The 23,236-nt window shown below is 40.5% G+C and overlaps 1 protein-coding gene across 3 annotated transcripts in view; it reads left to right on the top strand.

Moving 5' to 3' along the window:
• The window catches only part of LOC133602296 (acyl-CoA-binding protein homolog), a 38,645-nt gene extending 22,181 nt beyond the window's left edge, over positions 1 to 16,464 (top strand). For 2 of the 3 annotated variants that reach the window (XM_061955455.2, XM_061955460.1), the window contains exons 8-17: positions 3,040 to 3,165; positions 3,238 to 3,339; positions 3,413 to 3,496; positions 3,574 to 3,681; positions 6,765 to 6,895; positions 6,963 to 7,086; positions 7,148 to 7,226; positions 7,911 to 8,004; positions 11,904 to 12,023; positions 15,181 to 16,464. In XM_061955455.2, coding sequence (XP_061811439.1) covers positions 3,040 to 3,165; positions 3,238 to 3,339; positions 3,413 to 3,496; positions 3,574 to 3,681; positions 6,765 to 6,895; positions 6,963 to 7,086; positions 7,148 to 7,226; positions 7,911 to 8,004; positions 11,904 to 12,023; positions 15,181 to 15,301 — 1,089 coding nt within the window. In that variant the 3' untranslated portion in view covers positions 15,302 to 16,464. The remainder of the gene's footprint in view (positions 1 to 3,039; positions 3,166 to 3,237; positions 3,340 to 3,412; positions 3,497 to 3,573; positions 3,682 to 6,764; positions 6,896 to 6,962; positions 7,087 to 7,147; positions 7,227 to 7,910; positions 8,005 to 11,903; positions 12,024 to 15,180) is intronic. The other variant, XM_061955476.1, reaches the window with a different exon arrangement.
• The last annotated feature ends 6,772 nt before the right edge of the window (positions 16,465 to 23,236 follow it).

The following is a 23,236-nucleotide window of genomic DNA, read 5'->3' on the forward strand; positions in this document are numbered from 1 at the left end:
GGCCATGGAAGTTGGAACCCGCTAAGGAGTGTGTAACAACCCACCTGCCGAATCAACTAGCCCTGAAAATGGATGGCGCTGGAGCGTCGGGCCCATATACCCGGCCGTCGCCTGCAGCGAGACGCGCTTGGAGGTGCGCTCAGCGCGGCTCCCATATGATTGCGCACTGGTGTGCGTCTGGGTCGTGACAGCATTGCACGCGAATGTCTGTGCTGCATTGGGTCAGTCTCCTTTCTTTAACAGGCAAAAGCTTTATAACCTCACTAATGCCTTGCATCGTCTATATTAGATATATAACAACGGGCGGATGCGGTTCTGATCAAATGTTAGATCGGGTGGATTGCGGATGGTTGACGACTTTCTGATGCGGTTGCGGATGAAATAATTGCCTATCCGCGCATCTCTAATATATATATATATGTATATATACAGGACTGTCTCAGAAAATTAGAATATTGTGATAAAGTTCTTTATTTTCTGTAATGCAATTAAAAAAACAAAAATGTCATACATTCTGGATGCATTACACATCAACTGAAATATTGCAAGCCTTTTATTATTTTAATATTGCTGATTATGGCATACAGCTTAAGAAAACTCAAAAATCGTATCTCAAAAAATTAGAATATTTTCTCAGACCAAGTAAAAAAAAAAGATTTATAACAGCAAAACAAAATCAAACATTTGAAAATGTCAATTAATGCACTCAGTACTTGGTTGGGAATCCTTTTGCACGGATTACTGCATCAATGCGGCGTGGCATGGATGCAATCAGCCTGTGGCATTGCTGAGGTGTTATGGATGCCCAGGATGCTTCAATAGCGGCCTTTAGCTCATTTGCAATTAATGGGTCTGGTGTCTTTCAGCTTCTTCTTCACAATACCCCACAAATTCTCTATGGGGTTCAGGTCAGGGGAGTTGGCAGGCCAATCGAGGACAGTAATGTCATGGTTTTGGCACTGTGGGCAGGTGCCAGATCATGCTGGAAAATGAAATCATCATCTCCATAGAGCTTTTCAACAGATGGAAGTATGTAGTGCTCTACAATCTCTAGAAGCGTCTGACTTGGGCTATGGAAAAGAAGCACTGGACAGTTGCAGAGTGGTCCAGAGTCCTGTTTTCAGACAAAAGCAAGTTTTGTATTTCATTTGGAAGTCAAGGCGCTAGAGTCTGGAAGAAGGCTGGAGAGAAGCAAAATCCAAGTTGCTTGAAATCCAGTGTGAAGTTCCCACAGTCAGCAATGGTTTGGGGAGCCATGTCAGCTGGTGGTGTTGGTACACTGTGTTTCATCAAGTCCAGAGTCAATGCAGCTGTGTACCAAGAGATTTTAGAGCACTACATACTTCCATCTGTTGAAAAGCTCTATGGAGATGATTATTTCATTTTCCAGCATGATCTGGCACCTGCCCACAGTGCCAAAACCACTAGTAACTGGTGTACTGACCATGGCATTACTGTCCTCGATTGGCCTGCCAACTCCCCTGAGCTGAACCCCATAGAGAATGTGTGGGGTATTGTGAAGAAGGAGCTGAAAGACACCAGACCCAATAATGCAAATGAGCTAAAGGCCGATATTGAAGCATCCTGGGCATCCATAACACCTCAGCAATGCCACAGGCAGATTGCCTCCATGCCATGCCGCATTGATGCAGTAATCCGTGCAAAAGGATTCCCAACCAAGTACTGAGTGCATTAATTGACATTTTCAAATGTTTGATTTTGTTTTGCTGTTATAAATCTTTTTATTTTACTTGGTCTGAGAAAATATTCTAATTTTTTGAGATACGATTTTTGAGTTTAGTTAAGCTGTATGCCATAATCATCAATATTAAAATAATAAAAGGCTTGCAATATTTCAGTTGATGTGTAATGAATCCAGAATGTATGACATTTTTGTTTTTTTAATTGCATTACAGAAAATAAAGGACTTTATCACAATATTCTAATTTTCTGAGACAGTCCTGTGTATATATATATATATATATATATATATATATATATATATATATATATATATATATATATATATATATATATATAAATAAATAAAACATCAGGTCAATAGGGAATGCTGAAGTTAAAACTTCAAAAACATTAAGAACACTTTTCTGAGCAATGAGTATGGATGTTAAACTTGAATATGAATATAAAATAAATAGAACAGATCACAATCACAGTTATAGCATTACCAATCAGGGTTTATGGGAGCAGATTTTACAAATTAATATTTATATTTGTCACAATAACATGTTAAACTTTGTATAACATGATCAGAGGAAATGTTGGCTTTGATCGGCTTTCATTTCTCGTACACGTACATCAATGTGCAACATGATCATGTTTTAAACAACAGAATACGAAGATATTTACTTACAAGTAACACTTTTATTTCGTCAAGCGCTGCAAACGAGGTTTTACGATGCGCACAGGCAATTAAAACAACATTCTTCACTATTTAAATGTGCTTTGTCTAATTTTAAATATGTTGTATAAGTAATATTTCATATTGATGTACACATAAGTAATAACAGTATTAATGTGACGCCGCTTCTCTATAGCTCGTTTAGTTTCGCTAAAAAAAACGTTGTCTGTACTAAAAACAGTACATCCTTCAAACCATAAAAACACTTCTGACATGTCTTTCAGTTTATTATGAACATTTTACATTATTAAATAGATATGATTCATCCTTTCCGCTCCATTTAACATTGTGGCTACATATGATCTCAGTTCTGCATACTGCTAGGAAAGCATAAGACGATGGTGAGGCAACTTTGCATATAGAAACAGTAATGTTGAAGACTAGAAATTAGATTTACGCGATGAAAAAATATAGTGCCCTCCAGCGCCCCCCGCGACCCCGAAGGGAATAAGCGGTAGAAAATGGATGGATGGACTGTAATTAATGAATCAAAATTAACACAATGATTGACCCTCCTAATAAAAAGACGTGTATTCTGTCAGAAGTGCCAAAAATAAGAACTTACACTCGTAGAAAGGACGCTGTATTGTTTCCAATTGTGTTTTTTGTCCCGACAGGCCAGAGAGCATCTTATAAGCATTGATCCCCACAATGAACGCATCCTGGAGACAATTCAAAGCAGCCTCTTCATCATATCTCTGGATGACAGCAAACCCTACTCCTCTGCAGAGAACTACACAAACGTACACATGACAAAACATTTCATGACGTTTGACGCGGTTTGTTTTTAATATGCATTGGAATTCTCTGTGCAGATCACCCTGGAGGCTCTTACAGGAGACCCCACCATTCGCTGGGGAGACAAATCCTACAACTCCCTTGCGTTCGCCGATGGTACTTTTGGATCCAATTGTGATGTGAGTGTTTATCAACAGTATATGTTAAAGGAGTCTACATGACCAAGAAGAATCCAAATAAGTGTTTCTGCAGCATGCACCGTATGATGCCATGGTCCTGGTGTCCATGTGTTGGTACATTGACCAGCAACTCAAAGCTACAGAGGGCAAGTGGAAGGTAAAGACGCTATTTGTCTTCAATCATTCATGTGAATACACAACACTTCTCTGCTTTTCCCCCATCATCACCTTTAGGGCTCAGACAGCGTGCGACCTATGCCTTTTCCTGAGGAGCTCCTTTTTACCCTGGACCAAAAAGCCATAAGTGACATCAACTACGCCAAACGCCAATACCAGGAGACGGTAATAAACAAAGGAGATATTGTGATATCAGAAGTTTGTTAGGGATGGGAATAGCGGATGATACAGTGATTATAGGATAATCAATATACAGTGGTACCTCACTTTAGGAGTACCTTGCAACACATGTGAAACACTTCCTTGTTGTCTACAGAACATATAATGGTGCTTCTTTGGTTAAAATGTTACATAGATTATGTTTTACAGATCATCGTCAAGCTGCTTTTTGACCATCTCTTTGGGATGAATAATAATGAATAATATATTATACTATATACAAACCCCGTTTCCATATGAGTTGGGAAATTGTGTTAGATGTAAATATAAATGGAATACAATGATTTGCAAATCATTTTCAACCCATATTCAGTTGAATATGCTACAAAGACAACATATTTGATGTTCAAACTGACAAACATTTTTTTTTTTTTTGCAAATAATCATTAACTTTAGAATTTGATGCCAGCAACACGTGACAAAGAAGTTGGGAAAGGTGGCAATAAATACTGATAAAGTTGAGGAATGCTCATCAAACACTTATTTGGAACATCCCACAGGTGAACAGGCAAATTGGGAATAGGTGGGTGCCATGATTGGGTATAAAAGTAGATTCTATGAAATGCTCAGTCATTCAAAAACAAGGATGGGGCGAGGGTCACCACTTTGTCAACAAATACGTGAGCAAATTGTTGAACAGTTTAAGAAAAACCTTTCTCAACCAGCTATTGCAAGGAATTTAGGGATTTCACCATCTACGGTCCGTAATATCATCCAAGGGTTCAGAGATATGGGTAACTTACACATCTGTGAAGGCGCCATTAATGCTGAAAGGTACATACAGGTTTTGGGAACAACATATGTTGCCATCCAAGCAACGTTATCATGGACGCCCCTGCTTATTTCAGCAAGACAATGCCAAGCCACGTGTTACATCAACGTGGCTTCATAGTAAAAGAGTGCGGGTACTAGACTGGCCTGCTTGTAGTCCAGACCTGTCTCCCATTGAAAATGTGTGGCGCATTATGAAGCCTAAAATACCACAACGGAGACCCCCGGACTGTTGAACAACTTAAGCGGTACATCAAGCAAGAATGGGAAAGAATTCCACCTGAGAAGCTTAAAAAATGTGTCTCCTCAGTTCCCAAACGTTTACTGAGTGTTGTTAAAAGGAAAGGCCATGTAACACAGTGGTGAACATGCCCTTTCCCAACTACTTTGGCACGTGTTACAGCCATGAAATTCTGAGTTAATTATTATTTGCAAAAAAAATAAAGTTTATGAGTTTGAACATCAAATATCTTGTCTTTGTAGTGCATTCAATTGAATATGGGTTGAAAATGATTTGCAAATCATTGTATTCCGTTTATATTTACATCAACACAATTTCCCTACTCATATGGAAACGGGGTTTGTATTAGAGATGTGCCGATCAATCGGCCACCGATCAATATCGGCCGATTTTCATAAAAATGTATGTGATCGCCATTGCTATGTATGTAAAGCTGTTTAAAGTCCATCGCAAACGTCGATCCCCTCTGGCTAATATTATTATTATTATCATTGATTTTGAGGTCCCGGTTGACAAGTTAGCAGCTAATTATGTATCTCTATACACAGCGTGGAGACACTCCCTGAGTTAATAACGATCGTCTCCAATACAGCAAAAAAGCTGCATGTCATAGTATCTTAAGTATCATTATAACTGGAGGATGAGGCTAAACATGCAATACACGAGTTCAAGTAGGAGAAGGATGCTAGCTAGCTGCACCAAGAAATATGTGTCTAGTAAAGTTCAACAAGTGAAGCTGGAAGCATTTTACAGCAGAAAGTAAGCAGAAATGAACAAGTAGAATATTAATAGTCTAGAGAGAGGATAATATTACAGCTCCCAACTGTTGATATGTAAACATTGTTGCAACCAGAAGTGCACGGCATGTAAGGAGGTTGGACCAATCCATAAATTGGTGGTCGAACCTAGTGTGTGAATGTGAGTGCGAATGTTGTCTGTCTATCTGTGTTGGGCCTGCGATGAGGTGGTGACTTGTCTAGGGTGTACACCGCCTTCCGCCCGAATGCAGCTGAGATAGGCTCCAGTACCCCCCCGCGACCCTGAACGGGACAAGCGGTAGAAAATGGATGGATGGATGGAAACCAAGGGTAATATCAGCATATGATCAATACGACAGTGATTAAGTAGACATTCTCTGAAATCTTTTTTTTGTTTGTTTTTTATTCATGTTTACAAATTTAGGGAACTCGTTCCTTGAACACAGGAGGACTTTGAAGGCAAAAAGGATTTCAAATAGTAATAGATGGTACCCTATTTTCCAGGCTTTACTTTCGCTTGAAAATATTGAGACAGGAAGTACATGTGATCTGTACCGGTATTGGAATCAGCTGATCTCACTAATTGATGATCTGTATCGGAATTGGCAGCATAAATCCCTGATCAGAACATCTCAAATTTATATTATGTATATTACACATTGTTGTTCATGCTTCTTCTACACAAGAAACAAACATTAGTTTTGATTTGACAGTTGACGTGTGCTTTCGTGCACTGCTCAGAGTTTAACATAAATCTGCACTTCAACTGGGAAAGTAAGTGTGAAAAAGAAAAAGCGGAAGAAACAAAAACTATTAAAAACTTATCCAAGCAGTTAGTTGTCTACCTGGCAAGTCAACCCCACCGCAGCATTGTCAGTCTGCATCAAACAAGCTGCAGCGAACTTCTATGGCATGCAGCCACAAACGTCCACACAACGAACATTTATCCATACAAATATTGAGAAGCTGCAGATTTTGTGTTTAACATGTTACAGTTTGTTCTGTCTAGTCCTTACTCAACCAACTGGACGGTCGAGCATTACTTTTGGTACACAGACATACATATCACCTGTTCTCAACTCTGACTTCGCCAGTCCTGCACTCAAAAACGTCTGTGTGCAAAATAAACAGGAATTTTCTAGTTTCTATTTCTCCATGACAGAAATGATTATGACTATTTTGCTTATGTCGACTTAAACAGGTATGATATTGACGTTCATATTTTCACCTGTGCATCTGTGCTGTCTTTGACTTTACAGACGCAGGACCTCCAGCTAGTGTGTTACGCCTTCACAGGCTTTGGAAAGTCGGCCATCAAAAAGAAGAACCTACATCCTGATACCTTTGTTCAGCTGGCCATGCAGCTCAGCTACTACAAAATGAACAAAATGTACATTAGAGTTCAAACAATAGTACCGTGTGCTATTTGTTGATACTTATCTGCTGTCCCTTTTCAGACCAGCTAGCTGCTATGAAACATCAATGACCCGCAGGTTCTACCACGGCAGGACAGAGACCATGCGGCCCTGCACCAGCGAGGCGCTCAAGTGGTGTAAAGCCATGTTGGACCCCGCGTGCAGTGTAAGGACACGCACGTTGTGGAGCGTATGTTTGACCTGTTCCATCAACATTGCACTCTCAGATTCAGGACAAGAGGAAAGCCATGCTGCAGGCCGTCAGCAAACACAACGAGCTGATGTCGGAGGGCCAAGAGGGCAAAGGCAAGTTTAGAATTTTCCTTGTTTGGCATTTTGAACTTTAGAGCATGAGTCTTCAACATTCTCTTGGCCAAGGACCCCCAAACTGATGGAGCGAAAGAGCGGTGACCGCCTTTTTATATATCTTTTATGGAGTTCTGATTGTATTTTACATTAAACTGGTTCTTAAGGTAACGATATTCAAAAGAGAGTATTGTGCTGCTAGTAGCTTGCTAGCAATTAGCACTCTAATTGCTAGCTGGCAACCAATGCTCTAATTGCTAGCTGGCAACCAATGCTCTAATTGCTAGCTGGCAACTAGCGCTCTAATCGTAAGATGGCAAATAGCGCTCTAAACACCAGCTGGCAACTGGCCCACTCATCACCAGCTATGAATTAGTGCTCTAATCACTAGCTGGCAACTAGCACACTAATCCCCAGCCTGCAACTAGCGCACTAATCGCCAGCTGGCACTGGTGTGCTAATCGCCAGTCGGCAACTCGCTAGCTAGCACCTGGCATTGCAATCGCTATCTGGAACGCTAATCGCCAGCTGGCAACTAGATCGGGGGGGGAATACGTAAACATATATTTAAAAAAAAAAAACTTGACCCCCCTGCAGTACCTCTGTGGACCTTCTGTTGTAGACCTGTGCTTTAAAGGAAAGTATTCTCTTAGTGTATAAGTACAACTGTGATGCTGTTGCCAGGTTTTGACAGGCATCTTCTCGGGCTGTATCTAATCGCCAAAGAGGAGGGACGTCCCACCCCTGCTCTCTTCACAGACCCCCTTTATGAAAAGAGGTAAAGTGATGCTGCCAAATTGTGAGCGCCTCATTTTAGGGCTGTACGATTATGACACAAATAATAATCAGCATTTTAATTGATATTTTAATCCAGATTTTTAGCACAATTCATGTTTATTTGAAAACATGAGTATTTATTGTACCACAAAAACTCGAATTTAAATATAGTTAGAAATGTTTTATATAAATGAGTAACAAATAAACCACAACAATTTTTAAGAATAGTAATAGCAACACTAAATTGGCCCTAGTGTGTGAATGTGAGTGTGAATGTTGTCTGTCTATCTGTGTTGGCCCTGTGATGAGGTGGCGACTTGTCCAGGGTGTACCCCGCCTTCCGCCCGAATGCAGCTGAGATAGGCTCCAGCACCCCCCGCGACCCCAAAAGGGACAAGCGGTAGAAAATGGCTGGATGGATAGCAATATAAAAAAAACAATAAAATTCAGTTTTCATTGTTTTTAATTCCTTTTTTTTACCGTTTACACTTTTTTACCACCATAGATTGTTTTTTGTGTCAAATACAACTTAAAGAAATGTTTAGTATAATGCAAAAATCCTCACATTTATCAGTGCAATACATCTTTGGACGATTTTAAATCTAAGTATTTTAAGTCAAAGCATAATAATTGTGTTAAAGTATCAAAAGATGCTTACGTACATTATGCTTGTGTAAGGTACTTTTTTAAAACCTTTATTTTATTGGCGCAGTCAGACCAGATGTGGCGCACCAAAAAAAATAAATAAAAAAGAGAGCGAGAGCCTCTCAAGTTGCTGTTTGTACATTCATGATTACATTAATGATGTTGGCCACAACAACACAAGCAGATGCGATGTGTTGTGAGCGTATGTATTGTTCTTGCTAGCTTTAGCTTTGTAGTTTAGCCACTGTTTCAACTGGCCGTCTCCACATTGCTCAGTTCAGAAGGGGCGGTTCATTGTGTCGGGGAGGAATGAGTAGTCCCGGACACAATGTTTTCTCAAACAAATGTTCTTTTTCCTCACAATGACAGCATTTCACTAATGTTTATGTCATTTTTTTTCAGATAATTTGCATTTAACAGCGGATTCCGTTTCATTGGCTAATTATGTGACTTCGTCCATGGTTACGTGAACGAATAAATCATACGCTTAATTTATTTATTTTTTTGAGTTTCGTGATTTAGCTTACGTGCAGTGATTTCTCCAGATTCTCTGAACCCTTTGATGATATTACGGACCGTAGATGGTGAAATCCCTAAATTCCTTGCAATAGCTGGTTGAGAAAGGTTTTTCTTAAACTGTTCAACAATTTGCTCACGCATTTGTTGACAAAGTGGTGACCCTCGGCCCATCCTTGTTTGTGAATGACTGAGCATTTCATGGAATCTACTTTTATACCCAATCATGGCACCCACCTGTTCCCAATTTGCCTGTTCACCTGTGGGATGTTCCAAATAAGTGTTTGATGAGCATTCCTCAACTTTATCAGTATTTATTGCCACCTTTCCCAACTTCTTTGTCACGTGTTGCTGGCATCAAATTCTAAAGTTAATGATTATTTGCAAAAAAAAAATGTTTATCAGTTTGATCATCAATATGTTGTCTTTGTAGCATATTCAACTGAATATGGGTTGAAAATGATTTGCAAATCATTGTATTCCGTTTATATTTACATCTAACACAATTTTCCAACTCATATGGAAACAGGGTTTGTATTTGAGGCCAGTCTGTCTTCTGGTGTGGTTCCTACCAGTTTTAAATACGCCGTGGTTCAACCGCTTTTAAAGCAACCTGGTCTGGACAGTTCAGTTTTAGCCCATTTAGACCCATTAGCTGCCTTTCCTCTCAAAGATCTTGGAGAAGATTGTTTTTACCCAGTTAAACACTTTTTTAGAGGACTATGATATTTTAGAAGTCTTTCAGTCTGGGTTCAAACCCCTCCATAGTACCGAGTTGGCATTATTAATTGTTTTTAATGACAACCTCCGAGCAACGGATTTAGGTGATCATGTGATTTTAGTTTTACTCGATCTAACAGCGGCATTTGATACAGTGGACCATAATATCTTATTTAACCGCCTACAGCATCAAGTGGGCATCTGTGGTACTGCTTTGAGTTGGTTGAAGTCATATTTACCAAACAGAACCTTCTCTGTAAATGTTGCTGGTTCTGAATCCTCTGTTGCTCCCTTGACATGTGGGGTCCCACAGGGCTTTTAGGACCACTGCTGTTTTCTATTTATTTTCTTCCCCTGGGCTCAATCTTTAGAAAGCATGACATTTATTTTCATTGTTATGTCGATGACACACACGTTTATTTTCCGTTAAAGAGAAATCAAACCTCTTCAATGCATGTAGCTGTTTACAAAAAGTCTTTGTGATGTACAGCCCTTTGTTTTTCAACTGTGGTTGTTTTTAAAGGGCTTTATAAATAAAGTTGGTATGGTATTGTATGGTATAAAGAAGGCAAATTATTTGCGCATGCGCGAACCGCTGCCCGCACAGCAGCGGCACCAACTGTTAGTGATTTGGAATGGGGAGAGGCTCATGGCAGCACCTGTCAATGCTTGTTGAGGACAGTACTTCTGCGTGTCAGAGTCTCTAAGACACAACAAAAGTCTTCAATTACGGGAAAATGTTGCTAGATTTGTTACTAATAGCTCTTTACAAAAAAGTCGCTAGTTTTAGAGACAAAGTCGCCAAGTTGGCAACAGCAGTGTACTGAGTAGGCACATTAGCGTTGTGTCAAAAAAAAGTAGCAACTATGCAAAGATCCTAAACTTCTAGTAGATGTTATCTTTTTTCCACTCATTCGCTACCAGTGTTGGGTTAGTTACTGAAAACCAGTAACTAGTCACAGTTACTTGTTACTTTATTTCAAAAGTAACTCAGTTACTAACTCAGTTACTTATACCAAAAAGTAATGCGTTACTGTGAAAAGTAACTGATTAGTTAGTTTTTTTCTTCTTCTTTTTTCTTTAAAATCTCAAATTAATGCCCTTTCAGCCTTCATTTTAGTACATTTATTGCACTGGAGAATAATACAATGTGTTGATCAACTTCACATGCATTTGCATCACTGAACTCTGCTAAGCAATGTGGTCTACATACAACACACAAAGACAAAGATATGTTTCAAAGGGTCAATTTATTTCAGACCAGAACAAATTGACAAAACTATTTTAAATAGCTGCAACATAACATACATAAGTAACAAACAGCATAATAACAACATAGCTGTAAACCTGGCTTCACCTAAGGAAGGCACACGTGACATACACAAAGCCTAACCAGGCAGATTTGAATTGTTGTTTTGGGCAGTAGACGGGATCTTTGATCCAAGACACAACTTACATTTAACTAAAATGTTCTTTTCTTTGTGCTCGACAAAAAAAAGAAGTGAGAATATCTCCATGTTAAGACACTCGAGTCGAGTGTCGAGAGCTGCGGCTCCGTTGTTAGTAAACACCCCTCCCCTTCCTCCCCTCTCCACACCCACATTCACACCCAGACACACACAGAGCGCACTTGTGACACAAGAACATTCAGAAGGACGACACTGCAGCGCTCCAATAAAACACACTCAGATCTTCTGTTTATGTAGTAACGCATCATAACTGCGGTAACTGCGTTACTGAATATAAAAAATAACGCGTTATATTACTAGTTACCGCCGAAACTAATGACGTTACAGTAACGCGTTACTTTGTAACGCGTCAGTCCCAACACTGTTCGCTACTCATCTGTTTCACCGTCACAAGCTCTGGAATATGCATGCACATTGCGCGGCCCAGTATTCCTTTTTTTCTTTTCAATTTTGATATTTTTTTATAATCGTGAGAAGCCGAAAACAAAATGAACATTTGATTAATTGTCCAGCCCTACTTCATTTCCAATTGCTGTGTTTCTGCTTTCAGTGGAGGCGGTGGGAACTTTGTGCTGTCATCCAGTCTGGTGGGCTACACTACAGTGCTGGGGGCTGTTGCTCCCATGGTGCATCACGGCTACGGCTTCTTTTACCGCATCAACAATGACAGGTAGATTCATCGATGCCATCATATATGCCTAATGCAGGGAGCGGAATTGTATGTGGAATTTCTACTTTACATTCATGGTCGTCAAACTCCAAATTTGAGGAAAAATATTCATCTAAAGTTGCAGAGGTGGAGTTTGGATTAAGACATCTGCTTAGTGGCCTTGTGGTTAGAGTGTCCGCCCTGAGATTGGTAGGTCGTGAGTTCAAACCTAAGACTATAAAAATGGGACCCATTACCTACCTGCTTGGCACTCAGCATCAAGGGTTGCAATTGGGGGATAAATCACCAAAATGATTCGTGAGCGCAGCCACCGCTGCTGCTCAATGCTCCCCTCATCTCCCAGGGGGTGGAACAAGGGGATGGGTCAAATGCAGAGGGTAATTTCACCACACCTAGTGTGTGTGTGTGTGACTGTCAGTGGTACTTGAACTTTAACATCATGGGAGACTTTAGGTCAGTGAGCATTTTATTGTGACATAAGTAAGCGACACACAGGTCTCTGACACTCTAGCCCTATTTGTACTGAGCAGCCATAACATGGATGTAGAAGAAGAAGTAAAGGGGTATGTCGTTAACCTATCTTATTTTTACACTTGCATTGCAGTTCAAATGTTACTTCAACTGCACAGTTGGACAATTTTCACTGTTAATAATTAGAGATTAACCAGTGTCCCAGTTGATTGTGTTCTACTTTAGAAGTTTCATTGTACTTTGCACACTGCACTTCAGCCCTTTTATCCTATGAATTCAACAACAAGCAAGTTAATGTATTGTAGGATTTACACCACCCTCTAAACACAAGAAGGACATATACTTGCCATTTATCCAAATCGCCTTCAAGCTGAAAAATTTCAAAACAAAAAATTCTTAAGACAACCAGAGAGGGCCAGCATATAATGTTACCAATAGTGGTTTAGGAGAACAAATATATTATGTCACAATTACAAGTTGAACTTTGTAAACATTGCTATGTGTTCCCAATTAATTGATTGCTATTTATGGCTGTCAATTATTAAGTTAAAGTACCAATGACTGGCTGCATTTTGCTGACATGCATGCACATAAACAAAACAAAACATTGTTCAGTAATGGCAGCCTGTATACACTGGGAGGCAAGGAAAAGAAAAAGCGTCCACTAAAAAAACTACCTGATAAAAAGAAAGTGAAACGAGAGTTTATTTGGTTGTATTGTTTGGTGGCAGTTATATTCCTGATGAGTACAATCAAACACTTTTCCACACCCTGCTTCTATAACGTAACATTATTGTGTTACTTTTGTGTGTGTGTGTGTGTGTGTGTGTGTGTGTGTGTGTGTGTGTGTGTGTGTGTGTGTAAGTGGGCAATAAATAAATAAATGATAAATGGGTTGTACTTGTATAGCGCTTTTCTACCTTCAAGGTACTCAAAGCGCTTTGACACTACTTCCACATTTACCCATTCACACACACATTCACACACTGATGGAGGGAGCTGCCATGCAAGGCGCTAACCAGCACCCATCAGGAGCAAGGGTGAAGTGTCTTGCTCAGGACACAACGGACATGACGAGGTTGGTACTAGGTGGGGATTGAACCAGGGACCCTTGGGCCGCGCACGGCCATTCTTCCACTGCGCCACGCCGTTCTATAACCTGTACACAATTTGAGATTAAGTATTTATTTAAAGGGCGATTGCACTTTAAAAAAAAAATGTTGCTTATCATCCACAATCCTCATGTGAGACATGAACACACGTTTTTCTTTTTTTATGCCTTCTAACTCTAAAATAAACTGACAATGGAGTTAATGATATTCGCTCTATTAAGCCTATAAAGCGCTCTAAAAAACACAAAAAAAACCCTCCAACGATTTGTATACATGCTGTAAGTAAGTATGTAATGTAACGACAGGTAGCATAGTAACATTTACATATTTTGCTCATTTTAAGCATACGGCGGCGTATTAATTTCACAGACGCATCACAACGTTCACTTTTTCTTTCAACAACACCACTACTCATGACTTCATGAGAGACAACAAAGACTACTTTAAGACAAATGATGATCCAAAACCTCATATTTTTGAGTCTGAATATAAGGAGGATGAGCTACAAGTTTTAGAAGCTGAGTGACAAGCAGATCCGGCAAGTAGCAGTATTTCTAAGTGCTAAACAAAAAATGCAAACTACCAACATTATAAAACAATTATTACTGTACAATGTCTGCTCTCACTGGGATGCTGACTGATGGGATGTTTATATCTTCCTGTTTAGATAAAGATTTCATCATAATGCTCATGCAGGTCCAAAAAAAAAAAAAACAGAGCGTCTTTTTGTGTCTTTGAGTGTGTATATGTTGAGTGTCAAAGTTGACTAACTTCTAGAAATTACATTCACCAGTTCAGAATCAATGCAGCAGCTCAGTATGTTAAGATATACTGATATTAAGTTAAAGTTAAAGTACCAATGATTGTCACACACACACTAGGTGTGGCGAAATTATTCGCTGCATTTGACCCATCACCCTTGATCACCCCCTGGGAGGTGAGGGGAGCAGTGAGCAGCAGCGGTGGCCGCGCCCGGGAATCATTTTTTGTGATTTAACCCCCAATTCCAACCCTTGATGCTGAGTGCCAAACAGGGGGTAATGGGTCCCATTTTATAGTCTTTGGTGTGACTCGGCCGGGGTTTGAAATCACAACCTACCGATCTCAGGGCTGACACTCTAGCCACTAGGCCACTGAATATACATAAGATAGTTAGCTCGCTGTGATCACGCCACTGCTAAAAGTAGTTCCTCTGCGTTGGCGCTTATAATAACATTAATATTAACCATAATACTTGGTTACTATTCAGGTCACACCATGCAAATAGAGAATTGTTGGCGGCTTTTTGGAAAGGGCTTTATGAGCACAATAAATTACTCCCATTAGCTGCATTGTTAGCCGTCAAGTATGAAACGTATTTTACAAGTTAGAATGCATAAAAAAAGTGAGAAACGTTTGTGTTCTTGATGCTCAAAAGGATTGTATAGGGAAAATTCCAAAAGGATTGCAGTGCCCCACTGGGGAAAAGCCCCTGAAATGAGCAGTATGCGACCCATTTAATTTGAAATTCTACTCTGTGTAGTCAGAAAATGTGAATTAATGCAATTATTATTATTTTTTTTACCCCCCTGCAGGATTGTGATCTCCATCACGGCCTGGAAATCTTGCCGTCAGACAGACGCTGTGGCGTTGTTCAACAACTTCTCAAACTCCTTACATGAAATGTTTCACCTAGCAACCACCTCTCAGCTTTAAGGGGTGGAACCAAGCGGCACAGGACCTTTCATTTTGGGTACCATCACCTTTACTTGCACCATTAGATCACACATCAATGAAAACATGAAGAATCATCACTTGAAGGTCGTTTTGATATGTGGCTTTTTGTGGACTAATCCTGTGGACACTTTTAGCTTGTAAATATTCATCTCAGCACTAAGGGCTCACTGGATTTTTTATTTTCCTTCACTTTCAATAGACAGGCCAGTCCCACGTGCGACTTATAGTTACATACCATAGCCTGCATTCTATGGGAGTATGCTATGATCATGTGCAGTATTGAAGAGGAGGACTTTATTTGCACAAATGCATTTTAGAACATCTAAATAAATAATAATACCATATCAAACTAATTTATTGTACTACAATATATACAAAATAACAACTATTATTGTGTGTTACGGTATATTAATCACACCATTGTGATAAGTTACCTGTATCGTACAATATAAAGTATTTGTGCATATGGTTTAGAATGAATGGTTTTAATCAGCACTCGTTTTATGTTGGTAATGTTGTTTACCAACTAACTACAAGATTAACTGAAGGTTCCATTACATGATCAACAATCGGTTGGCGTCAGAAGTCTTAGCAAACAAAAAAAAGTCAGTGCCACCCCTTGGTACCTGCTGTAATGTTTATTTGAGGAGAGGTGTTCAATTGTTGGAGTAAATGACATGCCCAGAGATTATTTGAGACTACTGGAGTGACATATGGTAAATTAGAGATTGTGGCGGACATTAGGACCTAGATCTCACACCCAGTAGGCCTGAGGTGGGGGCGTGGTTTAGTTTTTGCCAAGCACCTGGCCTAGAGAGCCTGTTTAATAGTAAGGTATAACTGCAGTGCATCCGGACATTATTCACAGTGCTTCAGTTTTTCCAAATTTTTTTTATTTTACAGCCTTATTCCAAAAGAGAATACTGAGCTGTAACTCATTTTTATCCTCAAAATTATACACACAATACCCCATAATGACAATGTGAGAACGTATTTTTTTTATGTTGTAAATAAAAAACTAAAACAAATATGTAAATACGTATTCACAGCCTTTTAATACTTTGTTGATACACCTTTAGCAGCATCTACTTTATAGAATTGGGGAGTGTGTGATATTTCTCTTGTTGCCTTATTTGTATTTGACTTTATTTATATTTATTGATTTATATTATTGTTTGGTGCAGCCAGACTGGAGCAGGATGGAATAAAAAGAAGACGGGGATAAAAGATGAAAAGGAGAGACAACAAAAACAACCATGGAAAAACATCAGCAAATACGCATTGTACAAATATGATGCGAAAAATGATAGCAAAGAACCAATTACTGAAGTACAAACCCCGTTTCCATATGAATTGGGAAATTGCGTTAGATGTAAATGTAAACGGAAAACAATGATTTGCAAATCCTTTTCAACCCATATTCAATTAAATGCACTACAAAGACAAGATATTTGATGTCCAAACTCATAAACTTAATTTTTTTTTGCAAATAATAATTAACTTAGAATTTCATGGCTGCAACACGTGCCAAAGTAGTTGGGAAAGGGCATGTTCCCCACTGTGTTACATGGCCAATCCTTTTAACAACACTCAGTAAACGTTTGTGAACTGAGGAGACACATTTTTTAAGCTTCTCAGGTGGAATTCTTTCCCATTCTTGCTTGATGTACAGCTTAAGTTGTTCAACAGTCCGGGGGTCTCCGTTGTGGTATTATAGGCTTCATAATGCCCCACACATTTTCAATGGGAGACAGGTCTGGTATACAGGCAGGCCAGTGTAGTACCCGCTCTCTTTTACTATGAAGCCACGTTGATGTAACACGTGGCTTGGCATTGTCTTGCTGAAATAAGCAGGGGCGTCCATGGTAACGTTGCTTGGATGGCAACATATGTTGCTCCAAAACCTGTATGTACCTTTCAGCATTAATGGCGCCTTCACAGATGTGTAAGTTACCCATGTCTTGGTACCATCACAGATGCTGGCTTTTCAACTTTGCGCCTATAACAATCCGGATGGTTCTTTTCCTCTTTGGTCCGGAGGACACGACGTCCACAGTTTCCAAAAACAATTTGAAATGTGGACTCGTCAGACCACAGAACACTTTTCCACTTTGTATCAGTTCATCTTAGATGAGCTCAGGCCCAGCGAAGCCGACGGCGTTTCTGGGTGTTGTTGATAAACAGTTTTCGCCTTGCATTGGAGAGTTTTAACTTGCACTTACAGATGTAGAGACCAACTGTAGTTACTGACAGTGGGTTTCTGAAGTGTTCCTGAGCCCATGTGGTGATATCCTTTACACGCTGATGTCGCTTGTTGATGCAGTACCGCCTGAGGGATCGAAGGTCACAGGCTTAGCTGCTTACGTGCAGTGATTTCTCCAGATTCTCTGAACCCTGTGATGATATTACGGACCGTAGATGGTGAAATCCCTAAATTCCTTGCAATAGCTGGTTGAGAAAGGTTTTGCATAAACTGTTCAACAATTTGCTCACGCATTTGTTGACAAAGTGGTGACCCTCGCATCATTCTTGTTTGTGAATGACTGAGCATTTCATGGAATCTACTTTTATACCCAATCATGGCACCCACCTGTTCCCAATTTGCCTGTTCACCTATGGGATGTTCCAAATAAGTGTTTGATGAGCATTCTTCAACTTTATCAGTATTTATTGCCACCTTTCCCAACTTCTTTGGCACGTGTTGCTGGCATCAAATTCTAAAGTTAATAATTATTTGAAAAAAAAAAAAAAAAGTTTATCAGTTTGAACATCAAATATGTTGTCTTTGTAGCATATTCAACTGAATATGGGTTGAAAATGATTTGCAAATCATTGTATTCCGTTTATATTTACATCTAACACAATTTCCCAACTCATATGGAAACGGGGTTTGTAGATTATAATAACACAAACATTACAGTCAACATTATTGCACAATAAATGGAGCAATACAGATACTTAACTTTAAAAAATGGCAGCTGCAATACCGTTAATCACAACACTTGATCTCTGCTTAGCGATATGTTGATAACTTCCGTTTCTCTTTGTTAGCAGTTAACAATCATGTTAAACTAGCCTCAGAAGCTTCAAAGTTCACGTAGACATGTTGACTTTATTCTGACGGAAGAATCGTTCACCATGGATTTCCATATATTCCCAATTGATGAAAAATGTTAAGTTAAAGTACCAATAATTGTCACACACACATGTCTCATAATCCTCACAAAGAAACAGGGTGGAAGCCTCCCTTCATGTTGTTCTGGCCATTTTCGGGGCTGTCACAGTGTACCAACTTGTCAGAATGCCTACTCAGATTTCTTCAGTCCAGGTGAAATGCACGATTTTTGATCTAGAATAAACGTACAAGGAACAAGGAAGCGAGGAAGCAGCAGACCACTCCATGATGTAAACAAAGGGACACACGGGTAGGGTTGCCACCCGCCCCGTAAAATACGGAATTGACCCGAAATTGGGATTGAAATGATGCGGTTTCCTCCGTATTTTCCTATTTGTCCCATGCTTCACTCTCCATCCATCCATCCATTTTCTACCGCTTGTCCCTTTTGGGGTCACGGGGGGTGCTGGAGCCTATCTCAGCTCTCCTTTGTGTCAAATCCTCTCCGACTCCGTCTACCTGCACGCAGCCTCGCCCCTCTGCGCTGTCTGTCATGATGGTTGCCTCGTTACGCTGCTGTCCTCACCAGGGTGCACCGCGCGTTTGAAAAAATGTCCACAGCAGATACTCCACCGCATCCAGGTGCTCAGTGGAGCTCATGAGGAGTGACCTCCTGATCACTCTCAACTTTGAGCAGTCCTGTTCAGGGTTTCACAGCACTGCTTTGAAAGACAAAGCAGTACTCCGTGCTGCAAGGAGTAACAAGAAGTACTCTTGGAAGAAGTAGCAGCACAGTGAGGAAGAGAGGGAAAGCTGTTGACTGTTTAGCCCTGGTCTAACACTAAAGGGAAAGAGGAATGTTTTGCACTTTTTCTCCTTTTTTTCTCTTCATCTTTTCATTTGGGTTCACACAGAAAAAGTGTTTCATTTTACTATAGTTCTCTTAAAGTGTCCCCAGACAGGCTTTGTTACAGCACTTCATATGCATATAATACAGTATATGTTCACGTTCAGCCTATTCAGCTTTTAACATGTATACACACACGTGTTTCATTTGTTTCCTCTTAAAGTAAAAGTGTCCCCAATCGTTACATTTACAGCACTTTATGTACTTAAATTTCATTTAAGTATTGTCCTCTTCAGTAAAGGTGTCCCCAGACAGGCTTTGTTTAATTTACAGCACTTTATATGTATAGAATACAGTAGGCTAGGCCTATATGCTCAAGTTCAGGCTAGTTACAAGTAGGGGATTTTATTTTTTATGTTTCATTGCCATGCATGTTTTTAGAGTGTTTTTATTGTTGTGGATTTTAATTGCGGGTTAGTGCATCTGCCTCACAATACGAAGGTCCTGAGTAGTCTTGGGTTCAATCCCGGGCTCGGGATCTTTCTGTGTGGAGTTTGCATGTTCTCCCCGTGACTGCGTGGGTTCCCTCCGGGTACTCCAGCTTCCTCCCACTTCCAAAGACATGCACCTGGGGATAAGTTGATTGGCAACACTAAATTGGCCCTAGTGTGTGAATGTGAGTGTGAATGTTGTCTGTCTATCTGTGTTGGCCCTGCGATGAGGTGGCGACTTGTCCAGGGTGTACCCCGCCTTCCGCCCGATTGTAGCTGAGATAGGCTCCAGCGCCCCCTGCGACCCCAAAAGGGAATAAGCGGTAGTAAATGGATGGATGGATGGATGTTTTTATTTCTGTGGAATTTGATTGTATTTTTAGTTGCATGTTTTTGCACTTTGTGGAATTTGATTGTATTTTTAATTGCATGTTTTTACTCCTTGTGGACTATGCTGGCATTTTAAGACTTGCCCATGACAACCAAAGTGCCCAATCAAACGACACCTGAGATCAGACGCACCTGTGGAGCATTAGGACTGCACACATTTAAAATGGTAGCATCCAACAGGCTTCAGAAGAAGGAAGAGTGACCGAGGAAGCGACCGGGAGGGAAGCGACAGCAGAGCGATCGGGGAAGAATCGACAGGCTTTGCCAAGAGCGACCGGGTGGACGCACGCAGGCGGGAAGGAACCCCCGGACTACACAGCAGACCCCGCAGGCTACCGAAACGAACCCCAAGAAGCCCACAACACGCAGGGGCAGAGGAAACTCTGCCTCCGAAGTAAGTGATGTGTGTTGTGGATCTGTGGGGGCAACCAACTGCCTTGGGCTGTGGGCTTGCGGGCTCGTGAGTTGTACGCTGGCTGTGTGGTTCTGTGGACAGGGGGCGATTGGGACCCAGAGACCTGCGGCGATCCCCGGGAGCGACCAAGAGGCGGAGCGAGACAGGACGGGTACGGCCACGTAGGTCCTGCGAGTGACCGGCGACTGGCGAGGAGAGTGGGCGTACCCAATACTTCGACGCGGAACTACAGCAGGGGCAGGGTTCCTTGCGTGTAAGTGTGGCGTCAGCCCGGAGAGCGTCTCCGTAGTTTTAGAAGATTTTATCCCCGTGGCCTGCCTCCGTTTTAATTCTGTGTGCAGGAGGACGCCGTGGAAGTGGGTGGAGCCAGGACGCTGACCCACTACGCCTGTCGCGGCTGTACCCTCAACATAATATTGGTTACCAATTGGTATTTTTAGTATTGACAACTGGACGGTTTAATGTGTATTGTAATAAAGTGCGAACAAGCATAGTCATCTTCCCTTATTTTGGACAGCTGCTCTCACTACCTTGGGTTCTTAATATTTATACTTGTTTTAAGCAACATTTTTATTAGATTTTAATATTCCACCACTCGGGTCCATTACAGATACATGGACGTAATCATTTATCTAAACATGTATACACAAGTTCAAGTGTTTAATTTAGTTTTTTGGGTGTTAAACAGCAAATCTTTGTTTAATTTACAGTACTTTATCAATGTTCATGACTAAATGCTTTCTTGACTTCCCCTTCCTTACTGACCACCAAGTGACCCCAGGGGCCAGGGCCCAGAGGCTAATATGACGTGTGAAATAATGTAAATTTAATCAAAGCATTTAGTTTTTTAATATACAAGATACACATGTTTCTATGCATTTCAGGGTTTTGGGGAGCCAAACCCTCAAATTTATTTCGGCCGTGCATTTTCGCCGTGCCGCCGTGGGGAGTGTTCCTTATTTCCAGTTCTGAAAGGTGGCAACCCTACACACGGGAGTGATCACGGCGCCGCTATAAATAGCTTGACTGCGTTAGCGCTTACAATAACAATAGTTGCGCTTTAATTGTAGTTTTTCGCAAAATAAAAGTGATATTTCAAAAATTTGGATTAAGTACATTTGCGACTTGCAGGTGTTTCCATTAAAGGGTGTTTTGCGTCATGAGCCATAATTCTTGTAAAATCTCATCCTGCAAGATTCCACTTTAAGGGAGATATTACAGCCACTGTTACGTGATGGCAATAGAGGACAAAGGCAGCGGGCGATCTGTCACTTTTCGGGGCGTGAGGGTCTCTCCGAGCCTCGGGATGGCCCGGTGCGGCAATGCCCGACCCGGCCGACTGATCGGAAACAAGACCAAGAAGACCCGTTTGCTCTAAATCAGTGGTTCTTAACCTTGGTTCGATCGAACCCTAGGGGTTCGGTGAGTCGGGCACAGGGGTTCGGCGGAGGTCAAGACACACCCGACTCATCGTGTAAATAAAAACTTCTCCCTATCTGCGTATTACGGATACGGCAACAGTAGAAGTCAGACTGATTTGCAGGTGTGTAATTTGTTGTGAGTTTATGCACTGTGTTGGTTTTGTTCTTTGAACAAGGTGATGTTCATGCACGGTTCATTTTCTGCACCAGTAAAAAAACATGGTAACACTTTAGTACGGGGAACATAATCACCATTAATTAGTTCCTTATTAACATGCAAATTAGTAACATATTGGCTCTTAACTAGTCATTAAGTACTTATTAATGCTTTATTCGGCATGGCCTTATTATAACCCTAACCCTCTAACCCTAACCCTAACTAAATAACTCTAAATTAAGTCTTTGTTACTTAGAATATGTTCCCCATACTAAAGTGTTACCAAAAACATATAACTTTGTCTTGAATTTGAAAAAAAAACATTTTATTTTTCACTAAAGAAGGGTTCGGTGAATGCGCATATGAAACTGGTGGGGTTCGGTACCTCCAACAAGGTTAAGAACCACTGCTCTAAATCCTGCTTGGGCACCCTGTCCGTTCGGTGTTTAGGTGCCCTGTAAATGCGAAAAAAGTGTCATCATGCTTTTGCGAAAAACTGGTTTAAAAAACCACCGCAGGAGAGCGCAAAAATGTTTTTGCGATATTTGAGAGGTTTTTCTAAATATTACCAGTTTTTATAGCGATATTTAGGTTTTGCGCATGTCTAAGGGTAATGGAAACGCAGCTAATACCACTAATATTTGGTAAAAATTCAAATCAGGAAATGTAAACTCCATTTACATTGTTGGAGCTTTTTGAATGGTTATTAGATTTTATGGGCAAAATAGTGGAGCTCCCATTCGCGCCGCTCTAAGTGGACTTTTATTTACGTTTAGTTCCCCTTTAAAGACTTGTTACGACACAAAAAGGGGTCGGATAAATAGGCTCTGCTTCCTCCTACTCCTATTTCGGATATACTGTAATGAAAAACTGGAAATATGTGATGTATTACATTGTATGCATGTTTGAAATAAACTGAAACCATAACCGCATCTTTTTAGGCTTCATCAAAAAATTTAGGGTCAGTGATTGATCCTGTACTCTACCTACAGCATGCAGGTAAGAAACATGATTTAATCCAATAATCAAGCCAAAATACGAACATACAAAATGTGCCGATGGCACAGGAAGCTACGGC

The sequence above is a fragment of the Nerophis lumbriciformis genome, linkage group LG04, assembly GCF_033978685.3.
Source record: "Nerophis lumbriciformis linkage group LG04, RoL_Nlum_v2.1, whole genome shotgun sequence".
NCBI lineage: Eukaryota > Metazoa > Chordata > Actinopteri > Syngnathiformes > Syngnathidae > Nerophis > Nerophis lumbriciformis.